Below are 23,215 nucleotides of genomic sequence, written 5' to 3'. Positions count from 1 at the left end.
CATCAAATACTTATTTATTGTATGTACATGCACATGTGAGCACACATGTGTACCATGGTGCACACGTGGAGGTCAAGGCACAACTCTTAGAATCCTTTCATTTCATCATGTGAGTTTCAGGAATGGCACTCAGGCCATCAAGCTTGGTGACAAGTACCTTTACTTACTGACCCAGCTTGCCAGCTCCAAATCTTGCTTTTAAAGGCATTTTTTTTTTAATTGCACATACTTAAATCGATTTTTCTGCTTAACCAGTGTTGGAAGAACAGGAGTCCTAGGAAGTTTTGGGTACTGGTTGCAATATTAAGGATTAGCAATTGCTTAAATCACTTTATTTAACTCTGTTGTAACATACATTGTGATTTACATGCTCATCCAGCACCTGTGGTCTTGTTGTCAGAAGTTGTTCTGTTTCCTTAGTGGTTCCTGTGTCTGCTGGCATGATACCGTCCTTTGTATGTTTGTCCTCAGAACCTAGAATGCTCGGAATCTGGGTTTTCTGTCCCTAACACCTGATCAAAGCATGCTTTAGGAAGCAGTCAGAATGTTCTAATGAACAACTCACATTCCCATATGTGTGGAACTACACCTAGATTATAAATTTTCATTCTGTGAAGGAAAAAAATCACTCTGTACAGAGTTCATTCAAGGAGGAACAGAATGATGCTGGAGAAATGGCTCAGCAGTTAGGAACACAGCTCCTTCAGAGAACCTGGGATCCGTTCCCAGCACCTACAAGGCAGCTCACAAATATGTAATCATATGAGATCTTCTCAGGCTCTTCAGGGACTAAGCATGCACATGGTGTACACACACATGCAGGCCAACCACCTACACACAGTAAACAAGTAAATAAAATATATACAAAAAGCACACGCAGCTTCTCTTTACAGTCGGTACCTGCTCCTTTTTCATCTCTGTGGAAACTGTCCTAGTAAGCAGTAGACATAAATGGTGATAAAAGTAATATGTTGAAGTAACAATTGGTTAAAAAAAAATTCATTCCTGGTAGATGGCCCATAATTAGGCTGTTCTTTTCACTTTCAAGAGCTTATTTGAAAGCTCAATTGAAATTACTGGCATTCTTTGTTAGAATACTTTGATGCAATACTCATTTATTTCAAGAAGTACGTGATGATTGGTTTTCAGTCTGTTCTGAACTCTTTGGAAGAGGGAAAAAAATTGATAATGAAGATGTGCACTAGTAGCTTTCTTTCTGTGCAGTAGTTTTTAAGCATAATGCAATTTGTCTTTTCCCATTCTTATAAAATCTTCTCTTGTGTGATTTAAGCCAATTATATTTTTATAAACGTGTTTAAATCTACATAGAACTACTATACACATTGATTAGGTAGCATACTGAACTTATATCTATTCCCGCATACATTTATTATTTCAATGAGAACACTAAAAACTCTTCTTTTATACTCAGCTCAATACTGTTTGCTTAGTACAGTACTGTGCAATAGAACATTAGAATCAGCTCCCCCATTTTAACCGAACAAATAGGACTAGAAACTGGATGTTCATGTGTAGAATGAAGTGAGACCTTATTTCTCACCACATAGAAAAATCAATTCAAAAAAACTTAAAAGGCAGACAAAATGATAATCACATTTGAAATCTTTTTTTTTAACCACTCTACTCTTCTCAGTTTAATTACCCACATGTACAATGTTACCCAAAGCAGTCATAAACCTAGGTTCACAGACGCTTTTCAGCTTTGTAAGAATATCTATAAATGCTGATGTGCTACCAAGAATGTTTTTAGAACATCTCTTTACTGAAAGTCTTTGGTATCAACTCATAAGTCACAAGCAAAATAGTTCCACTTTTCTTGATTGTCTAAGAATTCTGTATATACATATGTGATAAATTCACCCCATCCCTTCTATTTCTATTTTCCCTACCACCTTCCCCTCCTAATTCTTTGTGACTTTTCTAAAAGAAATCATTGATCCAACTTAGTGTTTCCTATCTATAATGTTGCAGTGTCCCTGTATCTAAGTGTTCTAATGATGTAGGACAATCTATTGAAGCACAGGCAGCTTCTCAAGGTCTCCATCCTTGGAGAAATCTAACCGTCCTTCTCCTAGCAGCCATTCATCACCAGTTCCTCAGCTAAAGATGGCACTCATGAGTCCATCCCTCGTCTATGCTGGGATTCTGTCTGGCTTCATCTTCTGCAGGGCTTGTGCATTCAACCACATTTACTTTTGAGTTAGTATGTACAATGGCTCTGTCATATATGACAAATCCTGTTTTGTTACACACCTACTCCATTGCTTACAATCATTTCTCCCCACCTTCTGAAATGATCCTTGAGTTTGGGGAAGAAGGGGATAAGATACAGATAACCTGATTTTTTGAGTTGAATACTCCAAAGTCTCTGGGTCTCCATTAATTGCCATATACTGCAAAAAAGCAGCATTTCTCATGAGTCAATGGGTATAAAGATAAGAACTTAGAACAGTTTATTAATATCCATTTAAGCAAAATAAGAGAAGTATGTTTTCTTCTAGAACCCATGACCTAGGCAATCATGTTTTTTTGGCTCAGTTAATAGCACTAGGCAAAGAATCCATTGTAAGCTTTAATTGAACCAGAAGTTGGTTGGTTATTCTCAAAACATTGGTGCCACTATCACATCACTGGGCATAATTTGTTGGGTCGGTTGTTGTAGATCACAGGATTTACAGCTAAGTGAGACTGATCACATTTCTTCCACTGTGGTGACAGGGGTGTATATGTCTGTGTGTACAGAATTGAAGGTTTCAGGGAAAAATGCTGTGATGTTTCTACAAGAAATCCATTAAGTCAACTTAGCGTTAGTTTGCTCTTGATTCACTGTGATGATTGATCCTGTTATCAATGAGTGCATCTGTGAAGGTATTTTCAAGGATGATTATGAAGGCTTTAATGTAACCCCAGCTTCCTGGGAGGCCGAGGAAGATTACAAGCACTAGGCGTGATGGGCTGTAGAGTGAAGGTCCTGGCTCCTTCTAGTTTTGTTGTTCTCTGATTCCTGACTGCTATGAACTAAGCAGCTCTGTTCTATTGTGTTTTCTCTAGTATGGTGTTCTGCTTCATGACATTAAATAAATAATGGAGTCAGCTTATCATAGACTGGAAACTAAAACCACGCACCAAAATAAACATTTCTTCATCTTAAATTGTGATGGTATTTGTTACAGTGATTCTTTTTTTTTTTAATTAGGTATTTTCTTCATTTACATTTCCAATGCTATCCCCAAAGTCCCCCATAACCACCCCCCCCCACTCCCCTACCCACCCACTCCCACTTCTTGGCCCTGGCATTCCCCTGTACTGGGGCATATAAAGTTTGCAAGACCAATGGGCCTCTCTTTCCACTGATGGCCGACTAGGCCATCTTCTGATACATATGCAGCTAGAGACACAAGCTCCAGGGGGTACTGGTTAGTTCATAATGTTGTTCCACCTATAGGGATGCAGATCCTGTTAGCTCCTTGGGTACTTTCTCTAGCTCCTCCATTGGGGGCCCTGTGATCCATCCAGTAACTGACTGTGAGCATCCACTTCTGTGTTTGTTAGGCCCTGACATAGCCACACAAGAGACAGCTATATCAGGGTCCTTTCAGCAAAATCTTGCTAGTGTATGTAATGGTGTCAGTGTTTGGAGGCTGATTATGGGATGGATCCCCGGGTATGGCAGTCTCTAGATGGTCCATCCTTTCGTCTCAGCTCCAAACTTTGTCTCAGTTACTCCTTCCACGAGTGTTTTGTTCTCAATTCTAAGAAGGGGCAAAGTGTCCACGCTTTCTTTGGTCTTCGTTCTTCTTGAGTTTCATGTGTTTTGCAAATTGTATCTTGTACCTTGGGTATCCTAAGTTTCTGTGCTAATATCCACTTATCAGTGAGTATATATTGCGTGAGTTCTTTTGTGATTGGGTTACCTCACTTAGGATGATGGCCTCCAGGTTCACCCATTTGCCTAGGAATTTCATAAATTCATTCTTTTTAATAGCTGAGTAGTACTCCATTGTGTAAATGTACCACATTTTCTGTATTCATTCCTCTGTTGAGGGGCATCTGGGTTCTTTCCAGCTTCTGGCTATTATAAATAAGGCTGCTATGAACATAGTGGAGCATGTGTCCTTCTTACCAGTTGGAACATCTTCTGGATAAATGCCCAGGAGAGGTATTGCGGGATCCTCCGGTAGTACTATGTCCAATTTTCTGAGGAACCACCAGGCTGATTTCCAGAGTGGTTGTACAAGCTTGCAATCCCACCAACAATGCAGAAGTGTCCCTCTTTCTCCACATATCACATAGTTCATTGCTGGTGATACTTGGGATATTTACTGAAGGAAGCCAGAGTTATTTTCTTTTCTTTAACAAAATTTCCAAGGCAGTGGTCATTCTTGAAACCACTTACACACAACCAATACACATGTATGTAACATTACACTTACACACTTACACACAACCAATACACATGTATGTAACATTACACTTACACACAACACTTATACACAACCAATACACATGTATGTAACATTACACTTACACACAACACTTACACACAACCAATACACATGTATGTAACATTACACTTACACACTTACACACAACCAATACACATGTATGTAACATTACACTTACACACTTACACACAACACTTACACACAACCAATACACATGTATGTAACATTAATAAAGAAAAAAGGTTCCTGACTAGAGGGGGATGGACATGGGAGGGGCTGGAATGAAGGGAGCTGGAATGGGCTAGAGGCAGAAAAGGGAGGAAGGAAATAGATATAATTCTATTTCATTAAAAAACACAAAAAATCCACAAAATGTACAAAATATAAAAAATTATTAGCTCTTGGATTGTTTTATCCCTGTTCCAGAAAAATATATTCTGCGTCCTCCCCAAATTCTTCCCTTCTCTATTCTGCTTTCCTACCCACCCAACTTTGTGTCCTTTTTGAAAATTATTTTTAATGTTTAAAAACACATCGAGACAAATTCATGCAAATTTCTGGATATGTGATCTTCCCCTGGAGTGTTATCAGCATACCAGGGCCACAGTTTATTTATTCACTGCCTCTTCTGTTTTAATGGCTACTCAGGTTCAATCTATGCCTTCTTCTTCAAATTTTTTTTAAGCAGTATTTTTACTTTTTAGTTTTTTGAATTGCATATAGTGTATTTTGAACATATTCAACCTGCCCTCAACTCCTCCTATAACTATCCTGTCATCCCACCCAACTTTGAGTGATCCTCTCATTGAGTCTAGTTGGTATATCCAACTTGAGAGTATTCCTGGACCAGACTGTGGCTGACTTACAATAAACCCCTCTTCCTCTAAATGATCAAATACCAGTAACGAATTAACTAGGGATGGATTTTGTGCCCACTTTCACTTTCTTTACTGAGATTTTGTCTGGCTTGAGCTTTCACAGGTCTTTCTTATGTATGTTGTCATAATCACTTTAAGTTCATCTGTGCAACTGCCCTATTGTGCAGTTTCCCCGATGTTACTGATCACTACTGGCTCCTACTGTCTTTTCCCCTTTTCTTCCATGAAGGTCCCTGGGCTTTGAGGAGTGTGGTATGTATGTAGGTCTGAGCTCTCCATAATCTCTCTCTTTTTTTTTTAACGTCAACTTATTTGTTTATTTTATGTGGAGGAGTGCTCTATCTGCATGTACACTCACATGCCAGAATAAGGCATCAGACCTCATTTTAGATAGTTGTAAGCCACCATGTGGTTGCTGGGAATTGAACTCAGGACCTCTGGAAGAGCAGCCAGTGCTCTTAACTGCTGAGTCCTCGAACTCAGAAATTTACCTGCCTCTGCCTCTTAAGTGATGGGATTAAAGGCATGCACCACCATGCCCAGCTGTGGATCCGAACTTGAAGGTAAGATCCCACTGCTGAAGATATCACAAATCATGGTTGTAGCACACAGAAAAATGAAGCTGAAACGGAACTGGAAGTTTCCTCCCTGCTTAGTAGTTTTCACAATGTTGGAAGGTGCTATGCAGCCAGACGGTGGTGTAGTCATCAATGGTGCCATCCAGTGGTGTATCTTATGTACTATAACACTTAGCTGCCATGTAAAATATACCCATTCCTACAACAGTGGCATGACTTTTAGGAGGTAACCAATGACTTTTGTTTGGATCAGAGGTCAGCTTCATGGGAGGGAATTCATGCCTGGTACCATCAGCTGTTCAAAAGCCCATGGGCTAGGCTCTCTAGAGAAATTACTACAATTACTACTATTCTTTGTTAAATGGACTTGAATTAAACTGCTTTCTAAATTCTTATTTTCAGCACTCATGAAAGCAGCTTTTGCTTTTTTTTTTTTTTTTTTTTTTTAACAAATAGTGATTTCTAAGGCTCATGGTTAATCAATGTACTAAGAAGTGACGGCTGAGAACTTAGTCTTAACGGGCAATTATATCACCCCCATACTTTACAGGGATCATCATGGAAGAGGAGGCAGAAAAATCTAAGTGATAGATCATGAAAAGAAGGGTTTTGACACACTATCTTCAAAGAATGACATGGCCATTATAACCATGAATTCACAGGTTGCATGCACAAGATTGTGTGCATCCATATTTAGTTATGGATGGAGAAGGGGCTCAGAAAGCCCTAGTCCTCCTTAAGGAAGGCTGCTGATGCTGGGCAAGAGAGAGTCACTGTTGAGTTTTCAAGCTCTCGTGGCTAACCTTAAACCCTTGCTCATCTAGACAGCCCTGGCCACATTCAGTGCGTTCACTAGACAACATGGTAAGAAAGAAGGATGAGGACCAGCAGGGAAGGAGGGTGATGCCCATGGCCGGCGTCTAAGACAGGACAGGACTGAATGTGAACAGGATGCACTTTATACAGGTAGCAAATCACCAAAGAGTAAACTTAACAAAAAGAAATCTGTAACGTGTAAGACAGATCATTCAATCTTTTCATCATTGTATGTTTTCTTAAAAAACAACCACCAACACAAAACACTCTGAAGTTGTAGGCCAAATTGTCCTAAAAATTAAGATGAGTAATTTTAAACACTGTTAAAATTCTTGGCCAGTAAAAGTGGTAAGAAAAGCAAACAGAGGGTATAATGGGACAGGAGAAAAAAAGAGTAGCTTGTCTGGAAGGAGCACTCTATATACTTTATTTCCACCAGTTACAGTGTTCACATTTTCCAAGATCAGTGTGTGGTCTTTGAAAAATCATCATTGATCTCTGCAATATAAATTCATATCATATATTACTATCATTTATAAGATTTCTACATGTGATCAAACCAAAGTATGAATTTTGCTAATAAGATCAACTTTGTATCACATCATAGAATTATATATTTTAAATTGCTTAAACATTTAACCCGTCACACCACAATGTAATTTTCCTTAGAAAAAGGAGTAGCTGGTATTCATGTAAACAGTACATCCAGAGATGCAAAGTTTGATAACCCATAACTACCACCTCCAACATACACAACTTAAAAATGATACTATATGCTTACTTATCTTACATGTAAAGAAACTCATAAATCTGTTACAAAAGGCAGCAGTTTCTAAAAGGCCTCTGTGGCTAACGTTGCTGGAATCATCACTGCAGCCGCTGTCAATTTCCTAGTTGGTTTGAGGTTTGAAGTTGATTCTGTCAAGGTAGACACCAAGTAATTCGACTTGTTCACATGACTGAACAGTCAAGACTCTCAGCCTCTGGTCAAATGGCCTGTCTGGGTCAGGATACTATACTGACAAGTCAGTGAAGACATCAGAGTCCTTTGTAGAAATGTTTGCTTTTATGACATTGAGATAAATGTCATACTGCTGGTCTAGGCCGAGGTAACAGTCACTCATGAGATACAGGGTAAAGATATATCTGAAAGATAAAGACATGATACGTGTGAGTGAGAAGGCCTTTATGAAATGCATCACTGTATATAATATGCAAAAATAAAAAAGTGGGAGATAAAATGTAAATTTGCAGCCACGTTTTAATCTTTATTTATTTATTATTTTATTTATTTACATTTCAGCTCCCCCCGCCCCCCCGCCCCCCAAGTATCTCCCTTCCCTGGGACCTCAAGTCTCTCAAAGATTAGGCACACCTTCTCCCACTGAGGCCAGACCAGGTATTCCTCTGCTATATGTGTGCCAGGGGCCTCAGACCAGCCCTTGTATGCTCCTGGTTGGTAGCTCAAACTCTGGGATATGCCAGAGGTCTGGGTTAGTTGAAACTGCTGGTCTTCTTATGGGGTCACCCTCCCCCTCAGCTCCTTCAATCCTTCCTCTAATTTTCCCACAGGGGTCCCCAACTTCAGTCCAAAGGTTGGTTATAAGTATCTGCATCTGTCTTGGTCAGCTGCTGGTTGGGCCTCTCAAGGCTTTCCAGTGACTGGCCCAACTTGGGATCCTTCTCATGGGGGTGCACCAAGGGCTGACACTATCAGTGACGCTATGATGTGTTCCCAGACAGAAGCATAGTGTGGCGATCCTCTGACAGGCCCTACCATCTTTTTTTTATTTTGTGAAGCAAAGTCGGGATTAAGAGGTTAGTTTGAACATGCATCTAATCATGCTCATTAGCAGAGGTGTGAGGAGAAGGTCATTAGTACATACTCCAATGAACACAGAGTTTTCAGGACAGCAGACCACTGTCACTATCTTGGAACTTGTGTTAAGGGTCAGCTCACCTTCCAGGTGTTTCAGGAGTAAAGAACGAGATGGAAGCATCATGATGTGTTCGAACAAATCCTACTCGTTTTACAGCCATCAGCTCTCTCTTATCCACTTCTCCTAATATCAAAAACCAGCCTTCATCTTTTAATTTTGGAAATCGAGGAGTAACTGCGTGATTCTCATGTTTTCCCTGAAAATCAGAAAAAGAGATAAAATGTTAGAAATGGCTATGTTTTCTACTCTGCTGGCTATGGTTACAAGGTTATGCTGTTTCACTGGAAGGCCATAAAACCACACAACTCAAGCATATCTATCTGGATGTTTTATCATTTCTTTCTCACTTGGTTTCAAACTAACAAATGAACAAGTGAGCAAAAAATAAAACCCAACTAATGACCCAAGCCCAAGTAGGCAAGTCCCAACAAAGAAACAATAAATATAAAAAAACCATGGTAATGTGATTTCTGGGGAAAATGGTCAATTTCAAAATAACAGATTCCAAAGAAAAGTAAAGTAAATGAGATACAATGCTCCAAAAGATCATTTAAATGAAGGATTCTGGGAATGTTTAATGATAGAAAATTCTTGAGGTCATTGAATAATTTTATATCACTGAATACATTAAACATAATTCAAACAAGCTGCTGAATGAATTAAGGAAGGAAGTACAGGATGTGAAAAAGGCACTCAAGTGGGTGGAAAGATTATGAAGATCTGAGTTTGGATCTCCAGTATCCATGTATAAAAAGTTGGGCATGGTGGTACATGCCTTTAACCTCAGAACTGGAGAGATGGAGACAAGAGCATCCCTAGGGCTTGTGAGCCAGCTTAGCTACTCAGTAAGTCCTAGGGCCAATAAGAGACCCTACTAAAAAAAGTGACATGGAAAATAAGGTGGGTAGCTCATGTGGCACAACATCCAAGGCCTCCACACACCGCACATAGATCGATTTCACCTGTCTGTATATGCACATGCACAACATTAACCACTTTCTAAAATATAACACGGAAATTAAAATTAGAGAAGTATGCAAAACAATTACACCCTGTTTTGAAAATTAAAGCACAATAAGTCAATTAAATTCAATGAAAATTTTACCAATAGAATGGATTAGGTGTAAGACAGAGTGCCAGAACTACGAGATAAGACAGACAAATTAGAATACTCAGACAATGACAAAAATAATGAGAAGGTATAAATGGAACACACAAAAATATACAGGATACTATCAAAAGACTAAATATATAAATTAGGGACACAGAAGAAGGGCAAGCTAAAGGTATAGAAAATATATTTAATAAAATATATTAAATAAAATATATTAAATAAATAATATTCCCCAAATCTAGGGGAAGAGATGTCTATGTAGATATATGAGGTATTTAAAATGCCAAACAGACAAGCAAGGACCTTTCCTATGTCATATTATAACTTACACATTAAAAATATAGAATGAAAAGAAAGAACCAAGTCACTTAATAAAGTTGAATGCATCAGGAGAACCGATGACTTCTGAAGAGAAATCTAAAACCCACTAGAAGATATAAGAAGCTACTTTAAGTTCTCAAAGACAGTAACTGTCGATCCATACCACAATATCTAGCACTTTTGAGAGTCAAAGTAAGAGAAAAGGAAAAAGTTTCCATGCCAAACACAAACTAAAGGGATTCACTGAGGGAATCCTTTGGTGTAGAGGACAATAAATACATCTATGGGAAAACTATAAACCATGCTAGTACAGCAGTTAAACAATAAGAAAGCACTAAACATTACAAAATCAATGAAATGACAGAAATTATTATATACTTTTCAATAGTAACCACATGTTAATGTTTCAATTTTCCAAAAGAAAAGAATGGAAGACTGGATTTAAAATCAATCCAGGGGCTGGGGAAATAGCTCAGTGGGTAAGGACTTTGCTGTGTGAGTATAAAGACTGAAGTTTGAATGTTCAGGACGCATATAAACGCCTGGTGCCTGTAGCAGCCCACTTATAATCTTAGCACTTAAGCAGAAACAAGGGATTCTTGCAGGCTAACTTGGTAGACGAGCTGAATTAATGAGTGCTGGGTTCAAGGGAGGGACCTTGAGTCAATATATAAGGTTAGGAGTAATCAAAGAAGACATCCACTATCAACTCCATGTGTGCTCATCCCCTAAAAGGTTCATGTATTTGTTGCCTCCAATAAATCTAATTATCAGAGACTCACAAGGACACACAAGGACACACAAGGACACACACACACACACACACACATGAGGGAGCTAGCAGGTGTGGCTACTGCTGAAAAAAATAGTCTTCTAACTACAATTAATGAGAAGAGGTAAAGAAGGTCACTGTACAACGATAAAGGGAGCAATTCACCAAGGGGATGGTCAACGCTAAAGGCACATACAGGAACACTGATATGCAAGTTCACAGACAACAACTAAGGGATGCAAACTAATTTCATTATATTAACAGCAGCAGGTGACTTTAGTCAGATCTTCTAAACAAAAGAAACCACCACCAAAACCACAGTTAAAGATACTGTAGAACAAACGGACTTAACAGACATGTCGAGAATTTTCTATCAAACACTGCAGATGCTGCTTGTCTCCGAAGACCATAGAAATTAGCCCATGCTACTAGGGCAGGAAAAAAATTATTAATAGAAGAAAACTGAAATAATTTATTTCATTTTGTGATTAGAAAAGTAAAACTAGAAATCAGTAGTAATAGAAATTAAAGAACATATATGAAATCACTGAGAATGAACAACACATTACTGAATCAGAAGATTCTCTGGCCAGGCGTGGTGGGCACGCCTTTAATCCCAGCACTCGGGAGGCAGAGGCAGGCAGATTTCTGAGTTCGAGGCCAGCCTGGTCTACAGAGTGAGTTCCAGGACAGCCAGGGCTACACAGAGAAACCCTGTCTTGGAAAAACCAACCCCCCCACCCCCCCCAAAAAAGAAGATTCTCTGACTGAAAAACAAGAAGAATTATAAAGTCACTATAATTGGATGAAATGAAAGTACAGCACAGCAGAACCTGTTAAATAAAATTCAAGTGGTTCCAAGAGAGAGAGGAGTTTATGTATGTATGCATGTATGTATGTATGTGTGTATATGTGTGTGTGTGTGTGTGTGTGTGTGTATAAAATATTACAAAGTCACTGACCATATTGTGTGTGGAATCAGAGAGCAAAAGCTGCTAGTTGCAATATTTTTTTGACCCTAGCAAGGCCACTAGGCTGATAGGAAGACAAAGTCTTTATTTCAGTTATGCTGTCATTTAAGAACAACCTTCCTATACAGCTTGATCTTCTAACACTTAAATGATTTTGGTGTCAGGGTACAGAACAGAGCACAGTAATATACAATAAAAATACTATTCATTTTTTTCTCTGCATGAAATTGGCAAAGCTTTCTTAAATGCAAGAAAGCAGGCAGATGCAGCAACCGAGTCTCAGAAAAGCTTAGTGTCTTATTCAGGTGCAGTAGGAAAACTTCAACCTCATCTGCATCTAGTGTACTGTAGGTCGTGCACATCAAGATACTCCAGGGCCGTGCTTCTTAAGAATTTAATGACCTTAAAAATCCTGTGGGGCACTAAGGTATCAGATCTCTGAGATTCTGTTTTGGTTACTGTGGAGTGAGGCCAAGGAATCTATACTTTAAAAGCACTCCAGCTGTAAAAATCTGCTTGTGAGTAGTGCTACACAGGCAATGTAAGGTAGACAGATATTCTGGACATAAAAAAATGACACATGAGGAGAACTGATTAATTTCATAAGATTGATGCTCGCTGCTAATGCGAGTTGAGAAAGCAGGATTCATGAATGACACGAACACATTAGCAATAGAAAAGATATGTGTGGTGATGCATGCAAATACTTGGTGTGAAATATTTGAGAATGGAAACCAAATACTACAACCTTTGGAAGCCCAAAATGGACTCTCTGTAGGCTGACTTGAAGCACATACTCCTGATCAGCATGCAACTTGATCCATTTGTTTTCATCCCGTTTGTCTGCTGTCAGAGTTGAGATGGAGAGTTCATTATGTCCTTCAACTAAGTCATCCCATGAGCCTTTAACACTTATGCCAACATTTATCACTGGCAAGCGAGATAAGAAATTCCATGCCTGAATGAAAAAGAAAAATAATAAAGGAACTATTAGTGGAAAATGCAGTGAACAACTAAGAAATGGTGTGCTTCTAGAAGTCATTCTTCGGACTTGGAGATTAAATCTGTAGCTACAGCTGTTGAAGTAACAGAGAGAGAGATCCTTCGTACTTTCCTCAGCTTTATACTACTAGGATACTCTCAATGATACGACCCATTTATCTACTTAGATTTTCTTAGCTCTTTTTTATACTTGTATGTGAGGAAAGAGTATGCTTTCAGTTTTTTTCCTAATCAACTGAAAAGACTTATTACAATCTAAACGTTTATCTTTATTGTAAATCTCATGTGATAACGAGTAACTTTTGGCCATACTAAAAAGTAAGTATGATTAAAAAATGTTTCCTGGTAACATTTTTGTTTTAGAGATGTGCCTATTCAGGTATTAGGCATGATTATGCATGATGTGGAGAGCATTACCTGGAACAATACAGAAAACTTGAAAAGAAACTGATGTCACTGTCTTTCATTAAGCAACCTAATGAAACATAATGACAATACATTTTTGGGGGGAGTTCACAGTCTAGATTTATTCTGCATAGTGAAATACTGTAATCGCTATGATTCATAGGGAGTCCTATAACTCTAGTGGTCCTAGAAAAAATATTTTTTGCATTAATATTCCTACAGTACTTAAAATTCTAACAGTTATTAAACCAACACATATTTTGCCACTTTATTCTTCCTCTTTAAGACACTTGTGAATAATCATTCAATCAGTGCTCAACGATGTAGAATGAATGAATGAAAATCTAGACCCCTGGAAACCATGTTATAAGAAACTCAAGGTGCTAAGGTAATTGTCATATTTTGTAACATTTACAAATACTTCCTAATGTAGTTTAAAAATTACGTGAACGCTTTCACTTTGGTTTCTTTTGATTTCTTAATGTATTTTACAGTTTTTCTTTTAGACTTTAAGAGCTTGTTCACTATGATTTTAGTGCTGCCAAGTATATGTAATTGAAATAAAGCCCTGCATATAATTGAAATAAAGCTATGATGAGCCAAACCACCCTCAGGAATTAAAACAACAAAACCAAAGAAAAAAGAATAAACCAAACAAAAACACCACCACCATCACTAGCACCAAAAAAGTTAGTTCAATGAGAATTTTCAGTGTAACCCCTATCTTATAGCTTTTTCTTGTGAATTTGAAATTATGCCAAGAACTAGATTCTGAAATAGCTATAGAATGTAGTTTAAGTACACATGATGGCCAAGTCCATGCCAGAACCTGCAGACATGGTACAGAGAAACTGCTCTACTTAAGACTGGTTAAAATGTAAAAATGGTCAAGGAGACACATATAAATATCAGTTGGGCACTTACTTAACATGTCAACTTTATTATTATTATTTTTACTTGCATAGTAAAATTAGTTACTGATACAATGTTTTCTGTTTTTAGCAACTCTATGAATTTTAATCTACAATGCTCATAAAAGTCCTATCTGGATTTTATATGTATTAAATCTTTTGTAAGTATTTATTATTATTTTCAGCCTATAATGAGTACACATTTATTTACTGAGTGTATATATATATGTATATGTGTATATATATATATATATATATATATATATATATATATATATATGTGTGTGTGTGTGTGTGTGTGTGTATGCATATATACATAGGTATATATGTGTATGTATAAACAGCTATCAGCTATCTACTTATCTATCTACCTATATCGCGTGAACTATTTTTAAAGAAACTGCTCAGACATTTCAATACCAGCCAAACATATTTATCTGAGGATTAATCTTCATCTATTGAATCAGGCAAGATCACTACCATGCATACAATTATTTAATTAGCAGCCAAATCCTCTGCCAGTCAGCAGCCGTTGCAGGCATACTGATGGGGTAGGAGATGCAAATCTCACAGTCATACTGCTTTTTCTCATTACTACTGCAATTAGCACTTAAATTGATGCTTTCAACATACTAATTTCTGGAATAATTCAGGATTTGTATGTTACCTGGGACCGCCTCACTGCAGAGCCGACACCAGATTGCTCTGCAAATTGAAGCACTTTTGAGCCAAATAACCATCATCATATCAGACAGAGCCAATTTGCATTTGGTTTTAAAGATAACAGAATGGCAATTTATGCAAATAAATTAAGTAAGTTTACTTCTGAGTTCTCCCTCAACTAATTATAACAATGTCCTCATTTTTCGTCACATCTAAAACTTGGCTTAAAATCAGTGTATGTTATTTGAGAAATCTGTTGTTGCTAACAGTAGTCTTTTTTGAATTCAAAGATGTTTTTATTCATAATTTTGATGATAATTTAGTTAGAAAGATAGACATTTATTATGAATATTTAAGTAATGATTTGTGTCAATTTGGGGTTCAACAGAAACTGAACAGTCAATCAGACATTTATGACTGTTACACTTTTACCAAGTCTTGCTTTAAAGTTTTGCTTTGAAAAAAAAAAAAGAGACATGGTCTCTCAATACCTGGTCAGTAAGTTTTAGACCAATACATCAATTATGAAGAACTCCTGAATAGTTACTTTACAACTTCAGAATAAAATGCTCACGACTTAAAAGTTTAGACAGCCAACTATTTCTGGCATCATTCATTCATGGTTTTGGTTTACAAAAGATTGGAGACATGATTTACTCTGCCTTTTACAACATCAACTTAGCCCTCTATATAAGTCATACAGTTCACAAAAAGAGATTGTTTGAAAGAATATCTTATAATCTACGAATAAATATTGATTAAAGTAAGAGATAAGACATAAACAAGTAGTTGAAGAGATTTTATATATATTGAGGAACACCCCCCTAATGAAATTCAAAGTCTTTGCTCTCTGTAATTATACCATTATGTTTCCGTAAGAGAAGAAAACTTTATATGTACAGTAAAATATGGCAAGATACAACAGTCTGAAATGTAAATGTAAACTGAGGTAATATCCATTGGCCTTGTGAGGCATCGAAGCTTACACAACACCACCTGTGCATACTGTGTGCCCAGAACCAGTGAAGTTGTGAGATGAAATAGTGGCAAGCACAGCCTGGAGCTCCTCAGATGCATTAAATGTTTGATCTTCAATTGGTTTTTCATCATTATATATTCAGAAACTCTTTACTGTTACCAATTTTTTTTTTATGATCCCATTGTTGAAAAGGCCGAGTTCTTGGTAAACACTTAATATGAAGAGGAACTGGATATACCTGCTTTGTTTTTGCAGGCTGTAACTCTTTCTCTACCATGGAGCTGAACACATGGTCCTTCCCTTCACAGGCATGGATCAGCTCAGGAAGGCACTCAATGGATGTTCGGCACTTAGCATGTGAGCTCTTTACAGGTGGCTTCCATTTCCTATAAAAAATATACACCAATAAAATAATTCTTTCATAGTCAGATGACGACAGTGGTTTTAACAGCTTCTTTAAAGTAAATGTACATTTTTTAGGCCACTATGCTAACTTTTAAATACCATAGAGTATATTCTCTAAGCTATCACTACCACTAAGTGAAATGTGAAATCTAAGTCAATCATGAGTTCAGTAAATATTTAGGTTTTACAGACAGTGGGTGTTTACATGAACACATGTCACCTAGATCTTATTGATATGAAAAAGATAAAACCTAAATCACACTCATACTCTTAAGGGTTTCTAGAAAACTGGATTGAATTTGCTAGGCTCCAGGTAGTTCCCCTAATGGACCTCTGGGTCTCTCAATATGCCTCCTCTGTTGCTGAAATTTAGGTTCTGTAACATTTAATGATGCAGGGAAAGAATCCTGAGGCAGTCACGCCACATATGGGTGTCCTCCACCTCTTACCACTTGCTACTAGTATGGCTTGCACTAAGCACGTGTGCTTCAGGAATATCAATCACATGGTAGATTCAGCTTGGAGTTATGGGGCCCAATATATTTGAGTGAAAAGAGACTTTCCTTAAGGAACTTCGTATATGCTGTTTTTTATTTTTTATTTTTTGGACAGAGTCTCTTGTTTAGGTTAACCTTCAACTTGATATGTGGCTAGGGATGGCTTTGAACTCCTAATCTTTTTGTCTCCTATTCATGATTGCTGTATACTAATAGGACTGCTTTACGCAGTACTCTTTCTTATCAACTGCGTTACATTTCTATCCATGCCTGAGGATTTGCTATATCTGTATTTACAAGTATCTGACTGAAACCCCTTTCCCAGCTGAAAGGTTTAAAAATGAACATGATGGCAAGTCCAAAGCGGACTATTTTGGTGATTGCATGATTACAAAACTTCATTTTGGCTTAGAAGTGTCTCTCAACTTGTATGAAACATTGGTGTGAAGGAAATATTTCATTTAATCACTGCCAACATTCATGTATTATGTATTGTTTTTTCCCCTCTGGCTAAAGTGTTTATATTATTATTACATGACACCTAAGGGTAAGAAGTTTGATGCTAAAATTAACTCTTTTTTTTTAATGCACATTTGAGCTCCTAGAATATAAAACAACATTTGTAAACATTATAAACATTTTATAGATGTACAATTTTCATTTAAAAACAGATTCCTGATGCCTTAATTCTCTTATATAATAACTGAAAATTGGAATTTGTGTTTGAATCACAATGTATGTTATCAATGTTTTCTTAAATAGAGGCTGATATTGTAAGGGAATACATTCAATTGAAAAAGACAAAACTAACCAAAGCTGCAAAGGGGAAAGATTTAAATATGAAGAAGTTAAACTTGCTGTTCATCTTGGAGCTGAAAATCCAATTTCAAGGGAGGATATTATCACAGAGCCCACACTCTTCTCCCTCTGCAAAATCATTATTTTCAACCTGCAAGAATTAATGTTTTAGGCACCATGTGAAACTGTAGTGGTTCGAAGCACTTAGAGAAGAGCACTGCCTTCCTTCATGGCTGGTGTGGAACACAGCGGTAGGGCTCAAGCATGGCATGTCTGAACCACTGGTCGGATTTTAGCAGCTCCTGTCCCCATTCCAACCAAACCAAGCCAAAAATAGGACTGTTTTTAAATTAAAATAATTACCCAGAAAGGCAATTACCTGAAAAGGTGAAGGTGGTGCTGCTCTATGTTTGGTATTGTGAGAAGAGAAGAGTCCTTGAGCCATCGGCCTTGGATCACCATCTGAATCAGGTGGGTGATATTCAGGACGGTCACTAGCCATCCCTGGCTTGCAGCCACATCCAGCATTGCCTGGACAGGGAAGATCATGCAGCAGGTATGTCAGGACACTTGCTCTCTCCAGTAGAAATTATGTTATCTTTAACAACAACAGCAGCCACAAGTAGGAAAATCAAGTATTCTATCTTAAAATTCCCATGTATCAGAATAGGTACTAAAAAGCAAGCTATAGCTGAGTTCAGGAACAAAGTGAATCCCCCACAGGAGGGTCAAATATAAACATCGAAGAAGTGAAAAAAGTTTCTTTTCCAATAATAATAAGAAAAATGTGTATTTTTTGAGTAAATACTCACATAATTCACTGAATCAAGAGCATTTAAAATGTAAATTTCAGTCTTTCAAATATAAAATCAGTAACTGGGAAATAGATTTTCTTATTGAAAATATATTTTCCCAAAAGAGCAGGTCAAAGATATAGGCTGACTCTTAATGACAATATACCACCCTGTATGAGTAACTGCCTGTGGTTTATGTGCAGTGACGGAAGCTATCCATATTAGTCTATACATCTAATCTAATGTTTTATGGACAAACAAAAGGCTGCATTTGCTTAAGGCAAAATTAAACAGTGAAATCTTATTTAAACAGAGGAGAAGTTTACACAGGCAAAGTGATTTCAATTAAATTAGATTCTGCAGAATGCTGACTGAGAGACATGTAAGTTAATATATTGGAAATTACATTATACAGTTTTAGGATTTTACTAACTTGTTTTGGGATATAACTAGCAAACTATTATAATGACATTTTAACAATAAATATCCTCCTCACAGTAAGATATAATAAAATGTACAAAATCTACTGTTTTTAGAAATCATTGTTAAGATATGTGCAATGCTACCACTCTGTGATCTCAGTGTGCACATATTCGTTCAAGATTTAAATTTCCATCTGTGTTCTATAATTTATAAAAAGAAAAATAATTAGAAAAAGTGGTCAAGTTAAATTAACAACCTTTTTATGTACAGTACAGGGAAATGGACCAAGGTCTCTGGATATGATGCTCAAAGGTTTTATGGGTACAAAGAGAAAATATACAAGATGAGAACGCTAGGACCCAGCAGCTGTCTGCTGCATAAAGGACAGGAATGAACAGAGACTTAAACATCACAAAACAGTACTTGCCCCACCCTCCAAAGCAGGTATTTTCTTTCATCTTTTTGATGTCCATTTCTATACAGGGTGAGGGGAGTAGAGGAGAGGATCTTGCATGGTCAGGAGCAGATTCATGGTCTGGGTAGCAGGAGAGGTTTGCAATTACAAGAAAATCAAGGGACAAGGCAAAGGACTAATCCTGTTGTGCAGGACCAACTAAAATACGTCAGTCTGGTTCTCCTGTGGAGTGGGAAGCCCATGCTACTTCAGAGGTCTGTAATTGACAGGGCTGAGGATGGAAGACTGAAGCACCTTAGGAGCATGTGAGTGAACAGAGGAAGGACTCTGCCCTGCTATCGTACAGTAATCTCAGGTAACGTCAGAGTTCATCTCAGATGTATGATAGCCAACCACAGAAGATTACTTTGGCACACTGAGGAGACACAGCTACAATGATTTGAGTATAGAGAAAAACATGGATGGGGTGAGTTTTTGTAAGATGTTCTCTTAAGTTGGAATCCATTTCCATTGACTGTCATGTTTTCTTATGGTGGAATGAAAATGTGATTTCTAGCAATGTATTTACTTTTATAAAATTGGACAATTAAAACCATGTCATAGAATCAGTAAGAATGTTGGTTATTTACTGAAGAGAGGTGAGCTGGGAGTTGACAAAATAATTTTTGGACACATTTTAGTGGACATGAACCAGGTGGGCTATTGAAGTGAAAACAAGATTCACAGGGAGTACAGGCTACAGGAGACCTCAGAAATCTAGGACAGAAGTGGGCAGCCAGAAAGTTGTAACAAGCAGCACTGCTAATAAAGACATCAATACAAGAGTAGGGGTAGAGGCAAGACCAGCAAGATAGGAAGGATGACACTGGAGGCCATTTGAGTGCCCTCCAAGACACTGTGAGTAACTTGTGATTAGAATAGACATTTGCTAATGCTTGCTATTTGTCAAACAGCCTATTAGCAATTACTTATGTGACATTAAGTATGTCACATAATTATGTGCATTTTATAGATAAAAAGTTTATTGCTCAGAGAGAAGAAGAAACATACCTAAGACTATAATGTTTTAGAAAATACGTCTGGTTAGGGTTCAAGTTGTGGGAAGCTTGGCTCCAAAGGTGTTACTGTAATTAGTGTAGTATAAAGCCTATGAAATTCAGAATAAAGTGGAGGATGTGTAGATTTAAGTGGTACTGTAATTCAGTACAACAGATTTTTATGAGGAATGCACATATCAGATCAAATGGAACTTCAAAGATGTTTCTCAATGAAAGCAAATAAAATCTTGTTTTAGTATTTGTCACAGAATGGTTTCAGGATGCATGAAAGATGCCAACATTTCTGGATATGTAAGTTTCCTGTTTAAAATGGTAGTGTTTACATATAAGATAAGCACATGCACCTGTATGCCTTAAATCACCTGCAGATGATTTAGGATACCTAATAGACTGTATTGCTTACGTAATGACAAGAGAAAAAAGGCTATGCCCAGCACTGATGGAATTCTTCCACATTTTCAGTCTATGGCAGGCAGAATACGCAGGTATGGAAGTGGAGAGTAAGAAGGTTGGTGGGTTCAGACTTCAGTGCAGTTCACTGACACTTGGCACTTGTTTACAGCTGGTGTGTTATGACAGACACAGCCCAATGGTTTAGACTTGTTCTAACTGCAAGATTCTGGGAAAATTAGTTAATTATCAAGGCTCATTTTCTACATCTGAATAACTGAATTTGATCTGTCCCTTTTTTAGGAGTTCTACCTTCTGTATACAGATGTACTATCCATTTGTTTTTATAACATTCAATTTCTAACTTTTCTGGTAGACTCTACTGTTTCTAAGGTCATGTTCAGTAAACAAACAAGCTAGACCGACCATCCTGCTGACAGTCAGGGAATGAGGGTTACTATTGATGAAGTGTGTGTAAGGGTTTCAGAAAAGCAGGACTTTTCTTGATCATAGAAGATCTCACAAAGCAAATCAGAGGAAAAGAAAGGAAATCTCTGCAGATTGAAGGTAATGCTTCTTGCTAGGGGGGAAAATGCAAGGGAACAGGAAAATATTTTGAAGAAGTGAGTAGAATCAATTATAGAAAAAAATCCTGTAATAGCCCTGTCTTCAACAGCATTACTCTGTTGTGGATTCAACAGTATTTGGATATTATGTCTTGCAATAATGGGTAATTTTGACCTGAAGGCAGAGAATTCAGATGTTGATAGTTACCAAGGATGGTATAAGACACTAGCACACTGACACTAGTGTTGAATTGGCCAGTTGAGGTACAATCATAAGGGGCCAGAGACTAAACTAAGAGAACAGGAAGGGGAGAAAAAAAATCCTGATTACAAAACCAGAAATGCTCAGTCAAGTTGACTGATAAAGACACTGCGAGACAGGGATACGAATGAGATCAATCAGCTTCTGGGCCAGGCAATTTGACATCATTCATGTGCAGGAGCGTGGATTGCAGGTGATTATGATGTTTAAAAAACAACTGTTGAAGCCATTATGATGGACCTGAAGATGGCAACTTGATGCTATGAATACTATTTGAGGAAGGTGGGGGGAAGATTTCATTTAGGAAGCAGATAAAAAAAGAAATCTAATTCATTTCTAGCAGAAGCTGGCTCCCTACAAGGAATTGGTTGGAGACACAAAAGGAGGCTAGCTTTTATCCCTGCAGGACAGGAAGTACTGTTCAATGTGAGTTCCAGAAAAGAGAAAAATTAGGCAGAATTCTCCTGTGTCTTCCTATGTCTGAGTGAGGGTGCAAGACCAGAAAGAAGAAGATGAACCAAAGAGGGAGACCCCAGAAACGACTGAGAATGCATACCAAAGGCATTTCATCTTCAAGGATTTCTGAAGTGATTCATGGCATGCAAAGGTAAAGGAAAACAGAATGAACAATCTCTAGAGGAAAATTTGTTTAGTTGTAGGCATGCTTTAGGATGTGGACCTCATGGTCTCAACATTTACTATAAATCTACCACAGAATTCCCTAATCTTCTCAGGTTTGATCTGAACAGTTAAACTCAACTTTTTATAGTGGCAGGAAAAACCCATTTTTCCCCAAATCTACTAATATTTTTCATTTCATCTTCTATGTCTGTAGACTATACTTTAAACAGCAAACATTTAAGTTTATCCAGTAATTATTGTTAAAATACCCAAATAGTGAATTATATAAAGCCATATTGTGTGCAAACATTATGATGAAAATATTTGAACAGTATTATACAAAATATAAAACACATTCACAAATAACTTCATTAAATCCTTACCAATAGCAACTGTGAGACCAACAGGAAAACAGAACTTACAGAAGGTCACTGAATATGTAATAACACCCACAAGAGTGATAGATAATTAATCCCATTTTTTCAATTCCAGACCCATGCTCTCTGCGTGAAACTTCACTACCTCTGCTGACTTACACATATGCTGTCTTATTTCAAAAAGGATTTCAGTTGGCTCACATCTCTTCTTTCCCATACATAGAAAATGAACATTAAATTTAAACAAGATGATATCATTAAGCAATTACTGTCTTTACAAATAAAATTTGATAATACAAGTTTTGAAAACAAAACATTTGAATTAGTTTTAATTCATATAGCTATATCTCAATGTCTGCTATTCAGGCCTTTACATTTTTTGAAACAAAACTCATTCTGGAGTAAAATAATCCAAGATAAAAATAGAAGGCACTAACACAACCTAACAAACACAACCACTGACATTTATACTTTAAACAGAATAATAAAAGAAAAGTAAAAGTACAAGGTCTACTACCTAAACTTTTTTTTTTTTAAAGGAATCTGTCAGTGTCTGGGCTGCAAAATGTGCACAGTGTCCAGCATGTGATGCCCCAACCCTGTGCTCCTGCTGCAGCACTCTGTAGACCTCATCTTGTCCTTGATTCTTCCTTCCTGTAAACAAATCTCTTTCACAGTCGAGATCACAAGCATATTGAAATCACTAGGACCACAGCTGAAATGAAAGGCCATGTTGCCACTTCTGCCCAAATTAAATAACATAAAGATAGTTTTCTCTTATTGGATTTTAAAA

The 23,215-nt window shown here is 37.3% G+C and overlaps 1 protein-coding gene across 3 annotated transcripts in view; it reads right to left on the bottom strand.

Moving 5' to 3' along the window:
• Positions 1-7,142: 7,142 nt before the first annotated feature.
• Ascc3 (activating signal cointegrator 1 complex subunit 3) overlaps positions 7,143-23,215 on the bottom strand; it is a 258,540-nt gene continuing 242,467 nt past the window's right edge. For all 3 annotated transcript variants that reach the window (XM_030245389.1, XM_030245388.1, NM_198007.2), the window contains 5 exons: positions 17,896-18,047; positions 16,055-16,202; positions 12,605-12,814; positions 8,699-8,874; positions 7,143-7,884 (listed from right to left, as the gene is read on the bottom strand). In XM_030245389.1, the coding sequence (XP_030101249.1) occupies positions 7,752-7,884; positions 8,699-8,874; positions 12,605-12,814; positions 16,055-16,202; positions 17,896-18,047 (819 nt within the window). In that variant the 3' untranslated portion in view covers positions 7,143-7,751. The remainder of the gene's footprint in view (positions 7,885-8,698; positions 8,875-12,604; positions 12,815-16,054; positions 16,203-17,895; positions 18,048-23,215) is intronic.

Source organism: Mus musculus, chromosome 10 (assembly GCF_000001635.26).
Source record: "Mus musculus strain C57BL/6J chromosome 10, GRCm38.p6 C57BL/6J".
NCBI classification, from domain to species: Eukaryota; Metazoa; Chordata; class Mammalia; order Rodentia; family Muridae; genus Mus; species Mus musculus.
This window is presented reverse-complemented; position numbering and strand designations above follow the sequence as displayed.